This window comes from Pipistrellus hanaki (assembly GCF_964339955.1).
Source record: "Pipistrellus hanaki genome assembly, chromosome: 20".
Lineage (NCBI taxonomy): Eukaryota > Metazoa > Chordata > Mammalia > Chiroptera > Vespertilionidae > Pipistrellus > Pipistrellus hanaki.
This window is the reverse complement of record NC_140522.1, coordinates 7,480,332-7,503,032: the sequence shown is the minus strand read 5'-3', so window position 1 is coordinate 7,503,032 and position 22,701 is coordinate 7,480,332. Positions and strand designations below refer to the sequence as shown.

The 22,701-nt window shown below is 42.9% G+C and overlaps 1 protein-coding gene across 1 annotated transcript in view; it reads right to left on the bottom strand.

The window, feature by feature from the left end:
* Nucleotides 1-22,701, bottom strand: part of USH2A (usherin) — a gene marked incomplete at its 5' end in the record, with an annotated part of 394,535 nt that overhangs the window by 273,167 nt on the left and 98,667 nt on the right. Inside the window, 2 exons of the mRNA XM_084868505.1 lie at nucleotides 9,884-10,114; nucleotides 21,324-21,468. Coding sequence (XP_084724631.1) covers nucleotides 9,884-10,114; nucleotides 21,324-21,468 — 376 coding nt within the window. The remainder of the gene's footprint in view (nucleotides 1-9,883; nucleotides 10,115-21,323; nucleotides 21,469-22,701) is intronic.

The following is a 22,701-nucleotide window of genomic DNA, read 5'->3' as shown; positions in this document are numbered from 1 at the left end:
GTCCCTCCTGTCTTCTCACCTGAAGATTGAGCATCCTCGGGCCTCCCAGACTTTTCTTAGAGGCCCCATTTTCAAAGCCCTTCATCATTTTTTGTTGCTTTCATTTGAAACCTCTGGCAAGTTTGTCTATGGCTTTTTGTAAAACGTGCCATCCCAAATGGAACATGGAACGCCTGTCAAGGGCTAAGGATTGCCAAGTGGAGTCCAATCATCTCCTTATTTATTTTATCCTTGACAATTCTGCTAATACAACAAAGGGTAGCATTATCTTGCTTCTTCCTTTTACTCTTTTTCTCAACAGCATCCTACTGTGAACTTTTTTAAAAAATATATTTTTATTGGTTTGGGAGAGGAAGGGAAAGGGAGAAAGATAGAAACATCAATGATGAGAGTATCATTGATCCCTCCACTGAGAACCAATCGGTTCTACTCTGATTAGACATTAACACTTGTCCTAACTGACAGTGATCAGCAGAGCAAGGCCTCTGGTACCCAGGAGGTGGCCATGTGTCCCTTGTTGGGAGAGGCAGGGGCAATATGTCAAGATTGGATAGTCCTGTGGTAGACCAAGAGCTTAATGAATGTTTGACACCACCACTAAATCTATGCCTGCACCTCAGACTTTGGGTGGGGCCCCTCAGCCTGGTCTGCACCATCTCCCAATCTGGGATGGATCCCTAGGGAGATGCTGGACTGAAGGTTTTGACCCAATCCCTGCAGACCAGGCAGAGGGACCCCACCAGTGCACGAATCCATGCACCAGGCCTCTAGTATGTATATAAGATCTTTTCCTGCCCTTCCCCTTCCCCACTTCCCTCTGAGATGTATCAGTCTGTTCCATATTTCCATGCCTGTGCATTGACAGTCTGCCCCCTGGTGGTCAGTGCACATCATAGTTACCGGTCAAACACTGAACGGTAGTTTAGGTTAAAAAAAAAACCACCTAATCCAGTATTTGAGAATTTTTTACTATTGCTCTTTGCTTGGTTTTGGCTATAACCAACCATGAAGCAGAAAAATAGCAGTATGCCATAATGATTAAAAACAGTCAAACAGCCATGAATTCCACTCTTGCAGGGCCTGTGAAAGGCAGGAATCAAGTCTCTACGACTCCAACTATATCCTCTTCATCCTAAATTGTCAAGCACACAACAGAAACTGACAACAACCACAAAGTACATGGAGACATTAATCACTTTGGAAAACAACTAAAGAGAGTGAGAGGTAAAGTCTATCTCCGGGTCGGATGTTTAAAAAGCTTTTATTTCATACATGCAGTTCAGAATGAATTCTTACCCGTGCCCATGACACAGAGATAATGTGGCATATTAGCTACAAGGAAAAAAAAAAACACCTCCAAATAGAATACTCGCTGAAAGTTTTTAATGAGGCATTAACAGCTTTGTAAATTAAAGTTCTAATTGGTACAGTTTTATGAAATAAACAGGGAGAGAACAGCATCAGATGTAGGCTGCTGTTGCTGGCTCCGCTCAACACATTTTAAGTGAGTGTCAAATTGATTTTGCAATCCTTAATTATGTTTCTCTCTCTCTCTCTCTTTTTTTTCTTGACTACTGAATTTATAAGTGTGCCGAAGAAATCAGTTTTCAGCAAACTATTTTTCTCAGTTAAACTTAATAACATAGCATATTAACACCAATTATGTGAGCTAGGAAAAATACATCACAGAGATGCCTCGCATCTAAGCAAGAACTGGCCCATTGTGTATGCAAACGTGTTTCATATTTTCACTGATTAAATCCTTCCTTAAGATAAAATATCTAAAAAAAATAGACAAAGGCCAGCCCTTTATACACATAAAAAAATTTTGTCCTAAATATGAATGAGATTGAAAACCCCAATTCTGTAGAGAAAAACAATGCATGTGGTTTTTAATTATACATATTCTTGTTACCAGGATAGTTTAGAAATTTTTTCCTATGCTTTATAATATATAGCAGATACCAATTTGTTGCAGGTAAAATTTGGAGTGTTGAGCCTAACATAAAGTATATACAGTGTTTAAGTCTCTAAAGAAGTACAGGATCAGTAAATTAAATAATATAAAATGGGTTGTTTTTTCTTTCAGGTAAATGCAATTTTCCACTACAAGGTAGATCAAAGACTCTTATACCCAAGTCACGGGAGAACTGTTTCTTTTATACATTATAGTGAGGTATAATTTACATGCAATAAACTGCATCCATGTAAAAGGTATATACAATTTAGTAAGTTCAGAGAGATATGACCCTGTAAAGCTACTGCTAGGATTACTCTTTCTGAAAATACTAAGATGCCCAGTGCACAAAATTTGTACACTTGTGTGTGTGTGGGGGGTCCCCTCAGCCTGACCTGCACCCTCTCACTCTCTGGGAGCCCTCGGGGGATGTCCAGCTACCATGAAGATGGGAGAGGCTCCTGCCACCACTGTGCTTGCCAGCCATGAGCCCAGCTTCTGACTGAGTAGTGCTCCCCCTGTGGGAATGCACTGACCACTAGGGGGCAGCTCCTGCTTTAAGCATCTGCCCCCTGGTGGTCTGTGCGCATCATAGTGACCGATCGTTCTGCTGTTCGGTCTGTTTGCATATTAGTCTTTTACTATATAGGATACTTAAGTATTCTGGCAGGCAGGTAGTTAAAGTAGGTTGAGGCCTCACTGCAGGCTTTAGGAAGGTTGGTTTATTACTGGTTTACACTGACCAATAGTATTATGCTCAGGACCCTTTCTGAAATATTAATCAGTATCTGGCAAATGGTTTGATGATGAGAAAGATCAAGCCATGGGTTGGACGAGAAAGATCTAGCCATTTAAAGGCCAATGTCACAAGCAGAGCAGGACTTTTTAGGAAATAGTTTGTGGAAATCAGGAGGAGAAACCTGGTGATAAATAGTACTTTCTTTATAGTTTTCAAAGGACACAAGTTTCTATATTGTTGAGAGACCCGTAGGGTGGGGATTAAGAAAATTCCCTTATTGAGAGCCATTATTTGTAATCCTGAAGAAAAGATATACAGTAAAGAAGTGGGAGAAGAAATGCAGGTGACAAGAGTGAGGAGTGACTGACAGGTGAGAAAATGGACACACTGAGTTGACTGTGAGAAAAAGAGTGGAAATAGCGTTAGGTTTACAAGTGCATGTTCAAATGTAAAGCTGGTCCCAAGAAATGCAGAAATAAGACGTAGAACATCAGAACTCTAGAGAAAGGAGGTAGGCAAGTAACAAAACAAAGGCCAGAACCTCAAAGATGGAGCAAAAAAAAAAAAAAAGAGGTAAGAGGTTAGAAAAAGAGTATCATCAGGATTTATGTGGTTTAGCCACATAGAATATATGCATGGATGAAAAGGCACATGATACAAACTGATTTAAAAACTGTCAACCATAAATGCCTACATAACAATGACCACAAAGACAGCGTGTGCTGCCCCAGCCATGCACCGAGAGGTCACGTACAATGCCTGGTCAGGGCACATGCCCAAGTTGCGGGCTCAATCTCCTGTAGGGGGCATGCAGGAGGCAGCTGATCGATGTTTGTCTCTCTCTTCCTCTAAAATCAATAAAAATGTACTTTTTTTTTTTAAAAAAAAAGATATGGTATGCTACTCCTTTATGGTGGTCCCTGCATTGAGTCCTTACAACAATCCATTCTAAGAATGATCAATCACACTGATCTACAGATCAGAGAGGTGGGGGACTCATGCACAGTTGAACAAGCATATTGGGGAGCCAGAATTTAAATGTGGGGAGTCCTGCTCTAGAGTCTCCACGCAACACTGCCTTCCTTCAGAACCAGAATGCCAACGTCAAAACCTCCATTGCCCTGGAAGTAGAATTCATCAGTTTGATGCTGTTAATCCATCCACAGCATTGATCATGGTTGTTTATACAGCACTTTCAAGATTAAAGGCGCTTTTTACTGTACTATATATGTTTATTAGGACTGTCATCCTAAGCCCATTGCAAGAGGCCCTAATATAGACAGGTAAAACTGTGGAAATGTTCATTAACTCTAAAGTTTATTAAATGTAAGGAGATGGCATATGAATGAGATGCACCATGCTCTGTTCCTAGGGAGCTGGAGGGACAGAAAACAGTCCTGGCACAGCCCTGGTGACAAGGGACACGGAGGGAACTTCACCCACAGCTGAGGACCATTAGAGAACCGCCTGTTGCTTCTAGTATTCCAGGCCCTGAAGCATCCTTTCATTTGTTGCTGTTGTGGATAACTGTGTTATTTATTTATTTTTAAATATATTTTATTGATTTTATACAGAGAGGAAGGGAGAGAGATAGAGAGTCAGAAACATCGATGAGAGAGTCATCGATCAGCTGCCTCTTGCACACCCCCTACCGGGGATATGCCCGCAACCAAGGTACATGCCCTTGACCGGAATCGAACCCGGGACCCTTCAGTCCCCAAGCCGATGCTCTATCCATTGAGCCAAACCCGTCCCAGCGATAACTGTGTTTTTTAAATTTAATCTTTATTGTTGCAAGTATTACAGATGTTCCTATTTTTTCTCCTACTGACCCCCTCCACCCCACATACACCCTTCCCAGGTCTTCACCGCACTCCTGTGTCCATGGGTTAATGCATACAAATTCCCCAGTTAATGTCTCCTCCCTCCCCCGCCTTCCCTCTGAGATTCCACCGTCTGTCCCATGCTTCTGTGTCTATGGATCTATTTTGTTCATCAGTTTCTTTTGTTCGTTGGATTCCACAGAGGAGTGAGATCATGTGATACTTGTCTTTCTCTGACGGGCTTATTTCCCTTAGCAGAATACTCCTGGAGACATACATTCTTAGACCTCTTAGGTCAGCAGACACTAAACTCAGTGAGCTATCACCCCAAGTTACCAATCTTTTCAGAAAGTTAAGGCCAGGCATCTCCATGGAGAAGTATGGAAAGGATAAGTGAAGAGGATGGCAATCAAGATTATTAGTTTGAAAAACAATGTGGAGAAGAGAGGAAGTGTTGATATAGAAACTACAACACACAGCTGAATGAGAGAATGGCTACAGGAACTCGCTGCTAGGCTACAGAGCAGGTTCATATCATTGTTTTTCAATCACTATAGCCTAAATCTAGTATCCAAGGTTAAATAAAATCTGGGGTTCAAATCTGCCGGAGAATAAAAACTTGGCCATTTATTTAGGTGTACATTTTTTGTTGTTGTTTATTTTTAAATAGCACTTTCTGGCAAAAGTACTCGCTCTCAGCCATGGGAAAACAAATATTGGAATACCAAGGGTGTCGAAGGTCAGGATGAATATGCTTTTATTAATTAGTCCATCTGAGGAAGTTCGCTCTGCTTGCACCTTTACTGCACCTGCATGCCATCAGCTTGCCTTTAAAGAAGTGCTCACATGTCTCGATTTACTAAAAAACGGTTAAAATAATAACAATGATGCAGAAATGGGAAGGACGCGTAAAATAGGTGCTTTTACAGCATATTGATTTTGGCCCCATGTCTCCTCTCCATGGACCGGTAATTAATTGCACTTCTGGATCCTACCGCGTTTTCCTGCGGCCGTTTTGGGGAAGACAAATGAAATACTAAGGGAACAACCCGCGTGACAATCAGGCGTGTCCTTGAGCAGCGATGATTAGGAAGAAAGTGTGCCGAGTTCTCATCTGCAAGATATTCCACATCAGTCATCGCGCTCCCTGTGAGCGCAAATGAAAGGGGATTGCATCCCAGTGCGCAGGTGCGCCGTGTCCCCAGTGGTTTGCTACAAAGATCTCCCCGGAGGCAGTCGCAGGCCCCTGGCAGGGTCACCAGGAAAGGGCCAGCCGAAAAGGCTGGTGTGATTGGCACGTAGATGCTGCAATCATCAAACCTTCCCCCAAATGCTCAGGAGCCTGTTTCCACTAACAGGAAAAAGGAATGAGGGGACAGAGGGTCACCTTTGGAATGCCAATCTGAGGGGTTCCTTTCCTTTTCTGTTTTTACCGAATTTCCTTTGACTTACTAGCATTGCAGGGAAAGGACTAACGTTTTTTATGTAAATCGAGTGCGCTGACTCTGAATTCCTGAACAAAATGAGCTTCCTTCTCTCTCTCTGAAGACACAGTGATCTGTCTGCCCTTACCTTTGCAACTAGGAGGGATGGCTGTGTGTGCTGTTTCTGTTTTGGATGAAGAGAGTGCTGTTGGCTCCACATAGCCTGAATACCTCACCCCGTGGTTCCGGTTTTCTAGTTAGAGGATCACAACATTATTGTTGGATTTGCTGCTGCTTTGCATGCCCTGACACGACCCAAGAATGGAATTTCCATTTGATGCTGAGTAATTCTCCCAGGATCACCAAGTTATTCAGATCAGCAAAGATAGAGTAAACTTATGTTAATCTTCAATTGAGAACACCTATAATAATAAAAGGGTAATATGCTAATTAGACCGGACATCCTTTTTTCCTGACAAAGCCACAATGGGCGGGGGCAGTAGTAGAGGTGTCAGAGGTAGCAGAGGCCCCTGGCCACGGTGGTGTGGGCAGGGGCTGAGGCCCTTGCATGCATTTTGTGCATCAGGCCTCTAGTAATGTTATAAAAAAGAAACCTAAAACTGAACAATCCACTTAAAAATCTGGGTGTTTTTACACTCACAGATGCCTTGGTAATAATCTCTATTGTGAATTTTTGAGGTGAATTAATATTCTGTGCTCACATATTTAAAATTTAGAAGTTCAAGGTGTTGGTCAGTTAGTACAACTCTCGATTTACTAGATGGACATGATGACACCCATGGAAGTGTAGTTAGTCCAGTGTCTCAGTGCCAGGTAGATCAATTCAACAATTTCAGTAACAACACTAAATAGCACATTTTAATATAGATATTGCATATTATTCATACCCCATATATAACATTTAGGCAAACATACTTGGTATAAGTAACAGCTAATGGATTAATAGAATGTTGATTTTATTCTATTAGAAAAAACTCTTAGAAAAGTTTCTGTCCCACCATTGGCACTTACTTAATATTCATTAAAGGAGTAATAGTTAACAGATAATGTTTTAATGAATGCTAAGTAATGTGTGTAGCAGACACTGTGCAAAGTTTGTTAGGTGGGCTATCTCCTTTAATCCTTCACTTCCTACTAGATATCAATTCAGTAAGTAGTAGTATAATCCAAATTTTAAAGAATCTTACCATTTGTGACAGCATGGATGAACCTAGAGGGTATTGTGCTAAGGGAAATAAGTCAGACAGAGAAAGACAAATACCATAGGATTCCATTTCTATGTGGCGTTTCAAAACACAAAACAAATGAACAAACAAAATAGGAACAAACTCAGAGATACAAACTGAGGTTGGCCAGATGGCAAAGGGCTGGGGGGCTGGGTGAAGAAGGGGAAGGACTTAAGAAGCACAAATGGATGGTTACAAAACAGTCATGGGGATGTAAATATGGTCAGTAATACTGTGATTACAGCATGTAATAGATGTGTGGTCAGGTGGGTACTAGAGTATCATTGGAATTCCTTTGTAAGTGAATCACTACTCTGCACACCTGAAACTAATACTGAATGTCATCTGTAACTAAAAAAAGAACTGGAAAACAAAACATTTTTTAAGGATATAAAACAACACACCCAATAACTTGATGTAAAGTGAGAGAACGCTTTTAAAGAAAGGCTAGCTACTGCTGTAAGAGCCCAGACGTGCCCGGATGCAGAAGAATTTCTCCTCCAGGAATCCTCAGAGCTCCAGGGAGCAGTTCAAGCCAAGACTGTGATCTCCCTGCCTGGTTCTTCAAATGGCGTGCGCTCCAAACACATTTCCGTGCGGCTGGGGGTGTTGTTACAGACAGAAGGACCCTGTGTGGCCAGGCCTAACTTTTTCAAAGCAGCCTTTGGAAAACTTCCCAGACACCACATCTGCCCGAGCCCGGGCACCTCGGAGGAGAAGGCCGCTCCGGAGACGGTGCAGAGGGCTAAATGTGTTAACGGGGACGGGCCACTCCATCTTTTCTGCTTCAGCAGCAGGTGATCCCATCAGAAACCTGTCCGCTGGCGGGCCGGCCATCCACGCCAGGGGCTCATGGCGCATACCCAGGTGAGGGGAGCGGATGCTGCTCTGGATGGGCAGCCAGGGAGGGAGTTTCCATTTCCATTCCAGAAGAAATGGCAGTTTTTATCCGTAGGTGCTATTCCAGGTACCTGCTTTTTGTGCTTTCCCTCCTTCCTCTGACTGTTATAAATATGAAGCAGAAGGTTTGCATTTTAGGGGGGGGTGGGGGCGGTTGACTTTCTAGCTCCCGGTGATGGTGCCCATGCACCAGGCCAGGTAAGCGCTCATTAATCCCAACACGGCCCAGCTGGAGGGCAATCATGATTCATTACCTGCGCCTCCGCAGCCAGCCCCACTCGGAGCCACTGTTCACCGTGTTAGGTGAGAACAGGGATGCTCCAGCTACTGTTTCTAATGCAATTCCATTCCACTGTCCCCAGTCTGTGAAACATTGTGTGTGTGTGTGTGTGTGTGTGTGTGTGTGTGTTCAATTGCGTTTACCGGGGTGACATCAGTTAACACAATCATACAGGTTTCAGGTGCACAATTCAACAGCACGCCATCTGCATGCTGCACTGTGTGCTCACTGCCTCGCCACCATCTATCTCCCCTGTACCCTCCCTCCCCTCCTTTCCTCGCCCTCCCCCACAATGCCGCACTGTTGTCTGTGTCCATGAGTTCCCCCCGCTTTTTTTCTCAATCCCTCCTCTACCCACCCCCACCCAGCTATTTGTTCCAAAACGACAAAAGCCTTATGAGTTTACAGAATAATATACATACACATACACATACACACACACATGTGTGTGTGTGATATATGTGTGTGTGTATGTATATGTATGGTGTATATATATATATATATCTTATAAGGTATAAGGTATACACACACACACACACACACACACATATATATATATATATATATATATATATATATATATACCTTATACTTTGTAAATTAGGAAAGTGAAGTAGGAAGCTTAAAGAGTTATAGTTTTCTACTATCTATAGGGAACTGGTGCTCTTACGTACTATAAATCCCAGAGGCAACATCTTCTAGAATATTCTAGGAAGACCAGGAGCTGGCTGAGGCACATGAGCAGCATCAGATGCTGTCCCTAGGTAAAAGTCTGGTATTGTGCTGGAGATTTCTTTGCATTGATTTTCATTTCCAAACAACAACACAGTATTAAAATGTGTTTATATGGATCGCTGAGGTGTTTCGGCGCCTTTACATCCTGTTCCCCCAGCGGATGCCTTCCTCTTATCGCGGGCTAGAAGGCACGTGTTCCCTGAAATACCGCCCCCTGTAATGCTCTCCACAGAACCTGGCGTGCTAACAGCGGCTATACTTTTGTAAAAAGTTACACATCATGCGAGTGTTAGGATTACATATCCAAACAAAGTTCGAGAGCTTTCTTGTGTTTCTTTTAGAGACTTTAATAACCCGATGTGCCCGGGACCCTCCAAGAGTGAGGGCATTTCACACGCATGTGCCTACAGAACTCTTCACAGAGTCAGTGACTAATGTTTTGGAAAATGAAAGTTCTAGAAACATTGTTCAAAAGCCACGTTCATCACATATTTTGACCCAGGAAGACAGCTTTTCCTTATTATCTACTTTTTTTTCTTTCCTCTCTTCCACTTCCCCCACTTTTTCCCAGAATCTCAGAGAGAGAGAGAGAGAGAGAGAGAGAGAGAGAGAGAGAGAGAGAGACAGGTGGACACAATCAAGCTGAAGTTATCAAAGGACTGAGCTGGCATTTCTATAAATAGGCATTAGTAAAAATTCATCGTAAAGGCACATCAAAACAACAGAAAGCTTTTGGGTCTTCCAGCCTCTTAGAGAAAGGGCCGTCAGACACACTCACCAGTGAAGTCGGTGTTGACGGGGAGCGTGGAGCTGGGAAACATGTAATATCCGTGTCCCGGGAAGCGGACTCCTCTCTCCGCCCTGGCCCCCGGGGCTGGGAGGGACGTCTCCCTCCTCTCCAGCTGATAGACGGGCGGTGGGCCATTCAGTTCTGCGGGCGGGAGCCAGCGGGCACGGATGGTTGTGCCGCTGACCCCTTCCACCAAAGGCGGCCTCAGCTGGGCTGGCGCTAAACGTAGGAAAACACGTGTTAACCTCGAGAACTTGGCTCCTGCCTCCAGACACAGATCCTCACACAGTTGGACCGGTGCAGCTGTGGGCATCGCACTCAAAATCAAACTTGTTAGGCTCTCAAGGATGCCTTTGGTTCTAGAAACCAAACCACAGGATAGACTTTATCTACAATGAGACTCAACAGTGTGAACGGCTAAGAGATCAGCAGAATGAGAGACAGGTGTGTAAAAGCAGCAAAGACCCCTGAGAGACACTGAGCATTGAATGGACAGCTTCTGACATAAACAAGAGAAAGAGAGGAAATATGGACATTGGAAACTAGGAGAACCCAGTCACCTCGGAACTCTTGGGGCAGATGAGCAGAGGGACATGGCTCTCTACGCCGCTCCCAACCTTGGGAGTCCACTGGGGTCCCCCGGGGGGCTCTGACCTACCTGTAAGGCCATGCAGCCTGTTCCTTCTGACTATGTTGCCTGGGGCCTCCTGCCTCTGAACAAAGGCAGCGGCCAGCAGGAGTCACAGGGCTGGGCCTCCCGGCCTGGCCTTTAGCTTCCCAGCCCTGCAAGCTGGTGCCCCACGCACTGTGGGCACCTACCAAGCTCCAAGCAGTTTCCCAAATCCACCCGCCACCGGAACCTGCACACAGAGGTCCCTTCTGTAAGAGACCACCTTTGGTGCAACAAGCAAGAGAGAGACTGCAGAGAGAAGGCTGTGGAGCCCAGAGAACTCTCCCAGAGCTGTGGAATTACCGAGGTCAGAGGTCAGAGAGCCTCCTTAAGGTCCACCTCCAAAGGGTGGGCGGGGCCTCTATCCTGGCTGCCTATAACATCTCCTGAAGCCCATCCACCAATCAGAGGTGGCAATCAGGATCAACTCCCACACCTACAGGCACCTGGCCCCTCCACCCAGCGCTGCTCCAGCTGGTAGGCCTTAGTCCTCATCAGCTCACTCCTACCCGCCTGCCAATACCACCTGGCACACACCGGCTCCAGAGGGCCACCTTCTGTATAGGCTACTTTTCCAAGACTGGAGGAGACAGCTAACTTGTCTAGTTTATATAAGCAAGCATAGGGAGTCAAGCGAAATGAAAACACAGGAAAAAATATCTCGCAAATGAAGGAAGAAGAAAAAGCCCCAGAAAAAAAAAGACAACCCCAAGGAAATGGATGTAAGTCACTTGCCTACCAAAGAATTCAAAGAAATGGTCATAACGGTGCTCACCCAAACTTAGAGGAATTAGGGAGAAGGTCAGCAAAGAAAAGTGTAAAAAACAAAACAAAATGAAGCAGACCTGAAGAAAACAATAATTGAAATCTTCCTCTCTTTCAAAGAAGAAGAAGAAGAAGAAGAAGAAGAAGAAGAAGAAGAAGAAGAAGAAGAAGAAGAAGAAGAAGAAGGAGAAGAAGAAGAAGGAGAAGAGGAAGAAGAAGGAGAAGAGGAAGAAGAAGAAGGAGAAAGACGAGGAGGAGGAGGAGGAGGGGAAATTAACAGCAGATTAGCTAATGCAGAAAACCAGATCAGATCAGAGGTGTCAGAGAGAGACTGGTAGAAACTGGCCAATCAGCACAGCATAAAGAAAAGAAAAGAAAAAAAGAATAAAAACAGACAAATAACAACAAATCACAATGATACTTTGCCGGACCTCTAGGATAATATCAAATGCTCAAACACTGGCATTATAGGGATTCCCAAAAGGAGAAGAGGAAGAGAAAGGAATGGAAACTTTATTTAAAGAAATAATGGCTGATAAGTTTCCTCACCTGGGAAAGGAAACAGATCTAGTTCCAAACTAGATGAACCCAAAGAAACACACACAAGACATATTGTAATGAAAAGGGCAAAAGCGGAAGACTGACCATCTCAAAGGAAGCAAAAGGAGAAAAAATTACATACGAAGGAAACCCGGTAAGATTGTCATCTGATTCGTCAGCAGCAACTTTACAGGCTGGAGGGACAGGACATCTAGAAAAAGCTGAAAAGCAGGATCCTACAACTTAAAGTAATATACCCAGCAAGGTTATCCTTCAGAAGTGAAGGAGAGAGTCTCCTGGACAAACATAAAACAAAGGACTTCAACACTAAACCATTTTGACAAGAAATGTTTAAAGGGGTTTCTATCCAAATATTCAATAGATGCTGCATATCAGACATTTCAAAAGCTACTATGAAGGTTAAAAGAAAAAGATGACCAAAATCAGCTCAAAATGCAATAAGTAGTTAGGAGACAGACAACACAAGTCAATCTAGAACATGGTATCAAAAACATGAAATGTGGTGCTGGCTGATGTGGCTCAGTTGGTTGGGCACCTGAGGGTTACATGTTGGTAGGGAGCATGCAGGAGACAGCCAATCAATGTTGCCCTCTCGCATCAATGTTTCTCTCTGTCTCTCACCCCCTTCTCTCTCTTCGTCTATCTTAAAAAAAAAAAAAAAGTAAAAACAAAATCTATATACATACATACATAATTGCTTTCAGTTTTGCAAAACAAAATTCTGTATCATTGCAAGACACTGTTATTAGTAACCACAACACATCTTATAAATTGCATGTGATAAAAGATCAAAGAATATATCTCATCCACATTCAAAATCTATCAGTATTTACTTAGAAAAATCTTATAGATGTGAACTATAAAATGGATCTTCAATATCCATCATTTCAAAGAACAACATACAAAGTCTGTTTTCACATGGAATAAAATTACAATGTTCTTACATTTTTTGCAATGGCTCTGTAATCTGATTTCCAGTCTGTCTCTTCTGTTTATAGCTGGTCTTTTATAAAATGCTCGATAATATACATTCTTCTCTATGCGGCATTTATTGCTTTATAATCTGATTAATAGCATATCATTATGCATAAATTTACACTTGCAAAATTTATGTAGTGTGGAGTCTGAACATCACTGGATAAGAACGGAAGGCTAAATGAGCAGAAGCTCTTGCCGATGGCAGGTCTTTAAAATCAAATCTCCTTATTTATCTTTGAGGAAGAGTTTGTTGTCTATGAAGTCTGCAGGACCGTGTCAAAATCTTAAAACATCATCAACTTTGCATTTGAAGAGAACAACCCTCCCACGTTCCAGGATTGTGTGGGAAGCAGACTAGCGTAAGACATCCTCAGGCACCATGTCAATAGAAAAGGATTTTGACTTTTTCTCTGAAATATAGTTGGCAACTGGCCTACTTCAACTGCTGTCCAATCAGTGAAGAAAAGATCCCTCATCTTCAGACTCTCAGAGATCACTGACTGTTGCCTTGTTAACTTTTTTTTTTTTTTTTTAAATATATTTTATTGATTTTGTACAGAGAGGAAGGGAGAGAGATAGAGAGTTAGAAACATTGATGAGAGAGAGTCATCGATCAGCTGCCTCTTGCACACCCCCCACTGGGGATATGCCCGCAACCAAGGTACATGCCCTTGACCGGAATCGAACCCGGGACCCTTCAGTCCCCAAGCCGACGCTCTATCCATTGAGCCAAACCGGTCTCGGTGCCTTGTTAACTTTTCTCTGATGGGAAAAAGGAACAAGCTCTATTGCACTGCTGCCTTCTTTGTTCAGGTTTCTCCAAAAGAGAGTATGTGTAATGAAACTTAACTGGCAAAGGAGAAACTTAAGGTTGTCACCTGGCTAATTCTCTCCGTATGGAATGTCGGTGAATCCATTATTCCGTGTCTCTGTTCTTCCACACCCTGTTTGCTGAGGATTATGCTGCATCTGATTATGTCTAGGATCTCTTCCAGTTTCAAAGGTCCATGACTGGACATTTCTAAGACCTGCTTCTCAATCAGTATGCCCAGGAAGGGTGCTGGACATATGGATCCCCTTCCGCTCTGAGCCCCTATGTTCCTTGACCCCATTAGGGCCTATAAATATTGTTTTCTGTGTTCTGTGACATAAAGAAAAGCCAGAAAGCACTGCTTTAGGAGACTGTATGGTACTTTCCCTCCTTGGCAAATAAACAGGGCCTTCATCCACCATCATCCTGGCCATCAACAGGAGCCGGGACAGAAGGAGGACCCTCCATGGGAGGAAGGAGGGAGGAGGAGGCGTGACTCCTGAACTACGATTGGACCAGCAATGATGACAGGGAGCACCGTTCTCTGGCATCCACCATTAATAAAAGGCCGTTGCTCGGACTGTAATTATGGCATTCTTGCTACCCAAACTTGAAGCTTTTATGGGGCTTCTGCAATTATCTACTTAAATGCATCGTAACACTTGCTTCTCTGACAGCAAAGTATTGATTTTTTAATCATTTTCAAGTCTCCTCCAGCACAAATAAATGTACTACAGTTACAGTTAATGCACTGTGTACATGCATTAACCGCGGGCGCACCGCCATTCATTACTTGGCCATACAGAGAGCTGAAGTCTGGACCCTCAGAAAGTAGCGTCAGGGATTTGACATCAGGATGGAAGCTGCCATTGTCATTGGTGCTCCCAATCTTCTAGCTTCTGGGGACCTTTTTAAATAGGGTATTTAGGCTTAAAAAAAGGACAGGGTGCTGAATGGAGATCTTTTATATATGTCAGTGTGTATAAAATTAAAACTCCTCTCACTGAGAAGATAGGGTTTAGAGTTTCCTAAAGGTGTCACTGCAGAACCAATGGCAACTTTGCTCAGATGGGTTTTGGTCCTTTTCATTTCTTTCCTTGCACAAATTTAGGACACATCTATTAGAATATTTGGGTTAATATATATCTACACTAATAAAATAAAAACATGCAAATTGACCATCACTCCACTATGCTCCCCAGCCAATCAGAATGAACATGCAAATTAACCCAACAAAGATGGCAGTTAATTTGCATATGCAGGTGCAGAATGAAGACTGAAGACAGCATAGAAGGAAGAAGGAGGGAAAGCGAAAAGAGGGGCAGTGGTGGAAACGGGAGGGAAAGCACAGGGCAGCAACAGTGGCAGCAGTGGCTGTGGCAGGAAAAGTGCTGGGCAACAGTGGGAGGGAAAGCATGGGGTGGGAGGCAGCAGCAGTGAGAAGGAAGGGAAAACAAAGCAGAGGGCAGTGGAGGGAAGCCTGTTGGAAGCCCTGTTCTTGCAGGAATCTTCCTGCAATGGGCCTCTAGTATACACACACACACACACACACGTATATATATGTATAGAATGATTCAATTTTTACATATTATAATTGTGATGTTTTAATGCCTTACTATAATTAGCATATTATAAAGCTAAAACAGGGTTTTAAAAAGTGTGAATTCCAAATGCCATTTCTGTGCCCCACAAAGGCCACATGCAGCCCCCCGGATAAAGTCCAGTATCTCAATGCAGACCTGTCGACAGAGGTCATCGCGTATTTTACCCATGAGCCTTTGCCTTCGGCGGTGCCTCCGCACATCCAACATTAAAGCTGGTGAGTCAAAGCAGTTAATTTTGTTTTGCGAGAAATAATATCATTTTAGTTTTAGCATCTAAGACAGATGCCAGCGTTTCCCTCTGAACAGATGGTAATTCCATCTAATAGTGCATCTCTGTATTAGTGAGGTCTGTTGTGTATACAAACAGTAATAAACAGTAGGTAAGGATCAAAATAAATTTTAATTGTTGACATTAAATTCTGGCAGCCACAGTTCTGAGGCGGCAATAGTCTTTTTTCAAGCCTGTCAGATTTACGGAGGCTTGCGGGGCTTTGCCGGAAGCCGCCCCATCCCAGTCCCAATAAAGGGATGTTCCAGGGCTAGTAGTTACTGGTTTGCACTGGGATGTCTGTTTTCCTACACTGAGATGATTCTTCCAGAATGACAGGGAAATAAATGGTGTGCCTGTGACAGTCTGCCAGGATTTCTTCTGGAATGGCCTAGAAGGACTAAATTTTTAATGAAGAGGTGGATATAAAGTGCTATGTCCTATGGTTAGATTGGGGTGGGGGGGCACAGTATTATCACAGCCACTTGGGTGTCTTGCTCAGGAAGTGTCTCCCATTCAATTGATGCTATTCTTTTTTTTTTTTTTTTAATATATTTTATTGATTTTTTTACAGAGAGGAAGAGAGAGGGATAGAGAGATAGAAACATCGATGAGAGAGAATCATCGACCAGCTGCCTCTTGCACACCCCCTACCGGGGATGTGCCCGCAACCAAGGTACATGCCCTTGACCGGAATTGAACCCGGGACCTTTCAGTCCGCAGGCCGATGCTCTATCCACTGAGCCAAACCTGTTTCGGCACAACTGATGCTATTCTATGTGCAAATCCAATCCGGGCATTCCTGAACTATCCAAGAGTGACATCATTCCTATCACTGGTTGGCTCTGCCCAAGTCTGAAGGATTTCCCTGACACCACAGCTCTCATCGATAGCTCTTCTTTAGGCTTTGCCAAGCGCGGCAACCAGCACCTATCTGGCTTTCTGAGTGCCCCCAGCGACCTGGTATTACCAGCCGCCGTGGCTATCTTGGGAAGTTGCCATGTTTAAAAAAAAAAAAAAAAAAAAAAAAAAAGAATCATTAAAAAAAAAAAGAGAGTCTGGCATTCAGGTAACTGTTCAATAACAAACATGCTTTGCAATCATATTTCTTTAAAAAATAGATGCTTTTTTTCTTTAATCATGAAAAATATATTGCTTCCACCATATGGGACAGCCAACGACTCGCCGACCGATTTAAGCGGCAGCATATTGAGCTGACCATATGTTCCCGTGCCGCGGAATGGCTGAGTGATTCATGCCCGTCACATTCTAGTATATCAATTAAAGCTCCTTGAAGTCTGCATGATTTGTGTCTCTGTTATTAAACCCTGCTAATTCATCCCACTTACACATCTGTTATAAATCTCGAGGAGTGCGGCGTGATTCATGGCAATCTGGGAGCAAATTCTTCTCCTTGTAATTAACAGTAAATTGTTTTACTGCCATGCGATGAATTTTTCAGTTATATTGCAAATGAACTCCTAAATGTGCGGTTCTTGCCGAAGAACCGGCTTATATCATTAGGCAATTAAAAAGTATTGCTCTGAACCAAAAGCTTTTAATCAAGGGAGACTCAACTTGAGCATCTACGAGGAGCGGTGGAATCCGATGCGCTTCGGGGAACCTGTGAAGGCATTTCTGGCGTGGAAAGGGCAACACAGACAGATAGACCAGAACCGTTCCTGGTGCTGGGGAAGATGGGGATGCTAAGGGCTGCCTGAGCCCCTGGGCCAGCATCCTGAGCATCTCCCAGCTCCTGAAGAGGAGCTGTCATTCCCAGATTCCTCCCATGCTCTCCAGGCCTCTCACCGGAGCGCTCCCTTTATTCTTGGAATAAATAATTGGATAATTAGCCCCGCTGAATCATCAGAGGATTCCGGTGCTGTTTGAGTGTTCTTGTCAAAGGTGAAGCCAATTCATTTCGGCTCCCTCTGCAGCTCTTCGCAGAGTCTGTGATGGTTTCCACACCCCCTCTACCCCCCACCCCCGTTTCCCGGCAGCAGCCTCAGATTCATGAGTCCATACATCAAGTCGGTAGTTTAACAACAAATGGAATTAAATTCAAAGAAGGGAAACTAATTGAAGGACAGCAACAGAAGTGTTTGGTAATGTGCTTTTTAATATGGCACGCCGCATTTGCATGATAATTTTTTTTTTTTTCCTTTTTAGCGTGGAGCCGAAAGTGACTGGCTTAATGAGGGATTATTCAAGACAGGGACGAACCAAATGCATTCATAACTCAGAACAAAGATTGTATTATGAAACAAAAAGCAGCCGGCGACCTCACAGAAGTAACGGGATGATTGATTTATGCATTATGAATAAAAAGATAGAAAAATATTTATATTGGTATTCACTAATGACTATATGTACAAGATTGTTGTAATTAAAATTATAAATTAACATATTAAGAGTGCTTGTTTAATCACTCTGGGCCCTACTGGCAGTGAAAAGACTTAGGTGCCTGCATGCAAAACAATATGTGTTTTCAAGGCAGCGGCCAAAAGCCTATACATTTTACTTTGGATTTGGAGAAAAAAGCTTAATGCACCACTAATTACTTGGTTAATGGGAGATGGGCTCATCTGAGCTCCGGGTGCAGAGGTCAATTCCTGACCGGCAAAGGAAAGAGCAGTGTCCCCCCAGGACTGATCTCCCAAAGAAATGTCTCTTTAAAAAGGTTTAAAGAGAGAGTACTTCATTTGCAAAGGATAGAAATGCACAAATTTCCTCCATTAAAAAGGTAATTTTCAGGGATAACACGGACTCTAAGAGGGTTCGGTCCTTACGCTCATTACCCTCAGGCCTTTGGAAGCAACTCCAAAGCAAGGGATCAAATCGCTCAGAAGGTTTTACAATGGAAACAGAAGCCCTCCCTCAAGTCAGATCCCAGGCTTTGTCCTGGCACAAAAACTAGAGGAGCAGTGACAGAATATTCTGGATGAAACGCACCAATTCTAAGCCTATATTGCATTAAAAAACACACACACATACTTTTAAAGCACAAGAAAGTAAATTATAATTCTCAAGCCTTTTAATGAACTGTCAGATAAATCTTTACAAATATCTTTTTTTAAATTATTTTATTGATTTTTTACAGAGAGAAAGGGAGAAGGATAGAGAGTTAGAAACATCGATGAGAGAGAAACATCAATCAGCTGCCTCCTGCACACCCCCTACTGGGAATGTGCCTACAACCAAGGTATGAGAATTGAACCTGGGACCCTCAGTTCACAGGCCAACGCTCTATCCACTGAGCCAAACCGGTTAGGGCTACAAGTATCTTTTTTATTTATCTGACTGAGATTTAAGGAAGACACATTTTCATGATTTAGCTTGTGGTTTTTGGTACTGTTGTTTTAAAAAATTGTAAATGTGGTTGGCTTCTTTTGATCTCCAATAATGAGATGATATGAACTGCATTTAGATTTCCAAGTGAAATTACCCCAAAACCACCAGAATCCATTGGAGTAATATATATATCCTCCAAATTGTCATTTTATTACTAGAAGAAACATAAAGGTGAAAGTCAACTTTTAGTCCTTTCCTCCATCAAACCTGTTGACTATTCTAAAGGCTTGGCTTTCCCCATTGTTGATGTCTATACCTTAATAACTATGCTATACCCAGATGTCTATAATCTTAAGAAAAGTTTTAGGAAAAACCACAGAACTTGCTGCAGCCATGGTGGTTGGTGGCAGCATAGACATCATGGCTGCCTTGAATGGGAAGGATTCGGTTTCAAGGACATTTTCCCCACTTTACTCTTTGCTGGCCCAGGGGCTGTCTACTCTCTAGGGCACATGTGTCAAACACAAGGCCCGCGGGCCAAATCCAGCCCGCCAGGCCTTGCAATGTGGCCTGCACCGCGCTGTCGTCACTGCACTCCGCTGTCAGTTTATGACATTGTCAGTTTATGACTGTTCAGTAAACCATTCGGCCCGCGATTTAGGCTGGATTTTAGATTTTGGCCCCTTCTCTGATTGAGTTCGACACCCCTACTCTAGAGACAGGCAGGTCTCCCTTCAGTTCCTTTAGTTTGTTTGTGTCGCCACACAGACAGCCAGGATCTTATCTGGAAGACAGGGCTGTACAAACAGCAACGGAGGTAGGTAGCTGCCTGGGAATGTAGCCTGAAGGAGGGGAGGCTGGGGTAGAGGTATTATTATGGAAAAATTATGACAAGTGATGTCATGAGGAAGAGAAATGAGACTGAGGACAGCCCCTCCAGGGAGTCGAAAAAGGATGTTAAATGGAAGCCGCAGGGAGAGCACTAGGATCAATATAAGAAAACACCTTTTAGACCAGGTGTGATTTGCCTGAGAGGTAGGAGCTTGCCTACCACTAAAGCTATCAGACTGTTGGACAAACACCTGGGGGAAAATGTTATAAAGACTATATTAGCCCGGCTGGCCTGTCAGTGGTTGAGCGTTGACCTATGAACCTAGAAGGTCAAAGGTCAATTCCATGGAGCACCTAGCTGAAATGCATGGAAGATGAAATATGACTGGACTATAGATTAGATATATAAAAACACAGAGTCCTGTCACAGAGATAATAAAACAGAATTTCTTGGAATTTGGCAGTCATTCTCATGGATGGAAAATTGGGAGAAACACAAATTCCTTGTATGAGGTCATTTGAGTCCAACGAGTTTTTCCAGAATGCAAACAAAATAAGACAACAGACTCGAGAATTGGACCTGAAGACAGGAAGAGGGTCTAGGGAGTATTTCGTAGCGGAGTATTTGTGCACCATCTGTCATTCATGTCGGAGACTTTTCCACTCACAGCAGGACATTTTCTTAAGGAGCCCCAGGAAACCAAGGCTTGTTGAGCTGCTGATGGAAAACTGATTTGAAAATAGACTAAATGGCCTGTAATTGTGTTATCCAGGTAATAACACAGGTAACCATGTTTGTATTGAGTCTGGTTTATTCTAAGTGAAGCAAGCGAATTTATATACAAACCACTTCCTCCCGTGATCATAGTGGACAAGTCTTTAAATCTTATAATCTTAACACATTCTTATGAATACGAAATAAATTAATAAGTATGCCACTGTCTAGCCAATAAAGGCAAAATATACCAGCAGGGCAGCCTGGTAATTCCCGGATGTCTTGCCTTTGGTCCCCTAACACAGAAGTAGAACCAAACCCACAAAAAAGGTCAAGACAGAGGGACGAGATATTCTGAGTCCTCATAAGCCTCCTGCCAGGCTGGTATTGCTCGGTGGTTGAGCATCAATCTATGAAGGAGGAGGTCACAGTTCCATTCCCAGTCAGGGCACATGCCCAGGTTGTGGGTTCGATCCCTTGTGGGGGGTGTGCAGAAAGAAGGCAGCTGGTCAATGGTGTTCTCTCTCTCTCTCTCTCTCTCTCTCTCTCTCTCTCTCTCTCTCTCTCTCTCTCTCTCTCTCTTCAAATTGATTTAAAAAAAAAAAAGAAAGAAAAAGAAGAAGAAGCCCCCTGCATACTTCTAACAATTGACAGGGCATCCCCAGGACCTGGGATCGTGACTAAGCCTGGGTTTCTCTGCATTTCATTCTATTTCTTATTATGGTAACAGTTGCAACTCAGACCTCCTAGGCACCTCTTAAACTTGTTTATTTTCCTGTTTAAAAAGGCAAAGGTAATAGCAAGCAGGACGAGTGAGGGAGCAGGAGAAAGCAAAAGACAAAGATGAAGTCCAAACGGGAGAAGGTGCTGAGCTTTGTCGGTGTTGGTTTATAAATCCACAGTATATTTTCCATGGCCATGAAAACTGGCTTACCTGCTGGCAGAGTCTGCCCTGCTCCCGAAGCGCTGGCTACACAACCAGCTGAGTTGCAGAGGGAAACAGTGAAGCCGTAGGTGCTGTAAGGTTTTAGTCCGCTTACAATGTAGGACAGCTGCTGGGGGTCAGTCCTGGCCAACACCTTCGAGGCAAATAAATAAGTAAATAAATAAAGTCAGATACTAGATAATCGGTGTGAAAAATATCACCTTGGCCATCCAAGTTGCATGGATTCAAACAGAAGGAGGTACTGCCAATCACTCACAGGAGAAGAAAATGTGTTGGAAGAGTCTCAACAAGCAAGGGTTTAATTGATAACCATCCAATCACACTGTTTTATGGGGTAATAATGCAGTTCCTGAGTGGATGAATGAGGAACCCACGTTATGGCCCCATAAAGCAGCGTGGTGGTATGGTTATTGTCTCTGATGGTGAAGATAAAGGATGGTGGCGCTGTCATTGTTATCATGAAAAAATCCAATTAAAACCATAGGGCTTGGCCAAAGCTACCCCAGAGCAGCAATGCCCACATGCTATCTGATGGAGATGGTACAGAAAGATGTCACTTTGGTAAATCAATCCCATCATTTTCTGTAAAACAAACAAAACAAAACAAAACAAAACAAAACAAAACAAAAAATAAACACATTACTGAGCAGCCACGTGAGGTCAATTCTCAATTATCTTTCTTATGCAAATAAGCACATATGCATTAGATCAAACAGTTATATTTTTTGAAATGGTGTCTTTATCACACAGTCTCAGATGAAATAGCAGATTTGAGCAAAGGAGACTGGGAGAAAACTCCCTAGTCCATAAACAAGTAATTAAATAACCAGCACTGAGAGTTGGGCCTGTCATTATAACTAGAAATGATCAAAGCATCCATGTAAATTTGCTTGGTCTGTAGACACAAAGAACCACTGGAAATTATACCCAGAAAAAAAAGTCATTGAAATGGAGAATTATGACAATAAGCATGAGTAAGTACAAAAACAGTTTCTTCCAAGGATTGGTGATATAAAAAGAGATCACAAAGTCTTTCATAAATATAAATATATTCCATAAATATGAAAACTGTATAAGTTAGTCATGTATGCAGGACTTTTCTAGATATTTTCCTTTTAGGAGTACAAAAAAATTCATTTGGAATATTTGACTGAGTCTTGACTTTAAAATTTTATAACCTGGGTGAGTAGTTCTAGAAAACAGTGTGATTAGAATTTACTTATTTACATTAAAAAATCTATTTTTATTATATTTTTATAGACAGGAAGGGAGGGAGATAGAGAGTTAGAAAAATTGATGAGAGAGAAACACCGTACTGGGGATTCAGCCTATAACCAAGGTACATACTCTTGACTGGAATCAAACC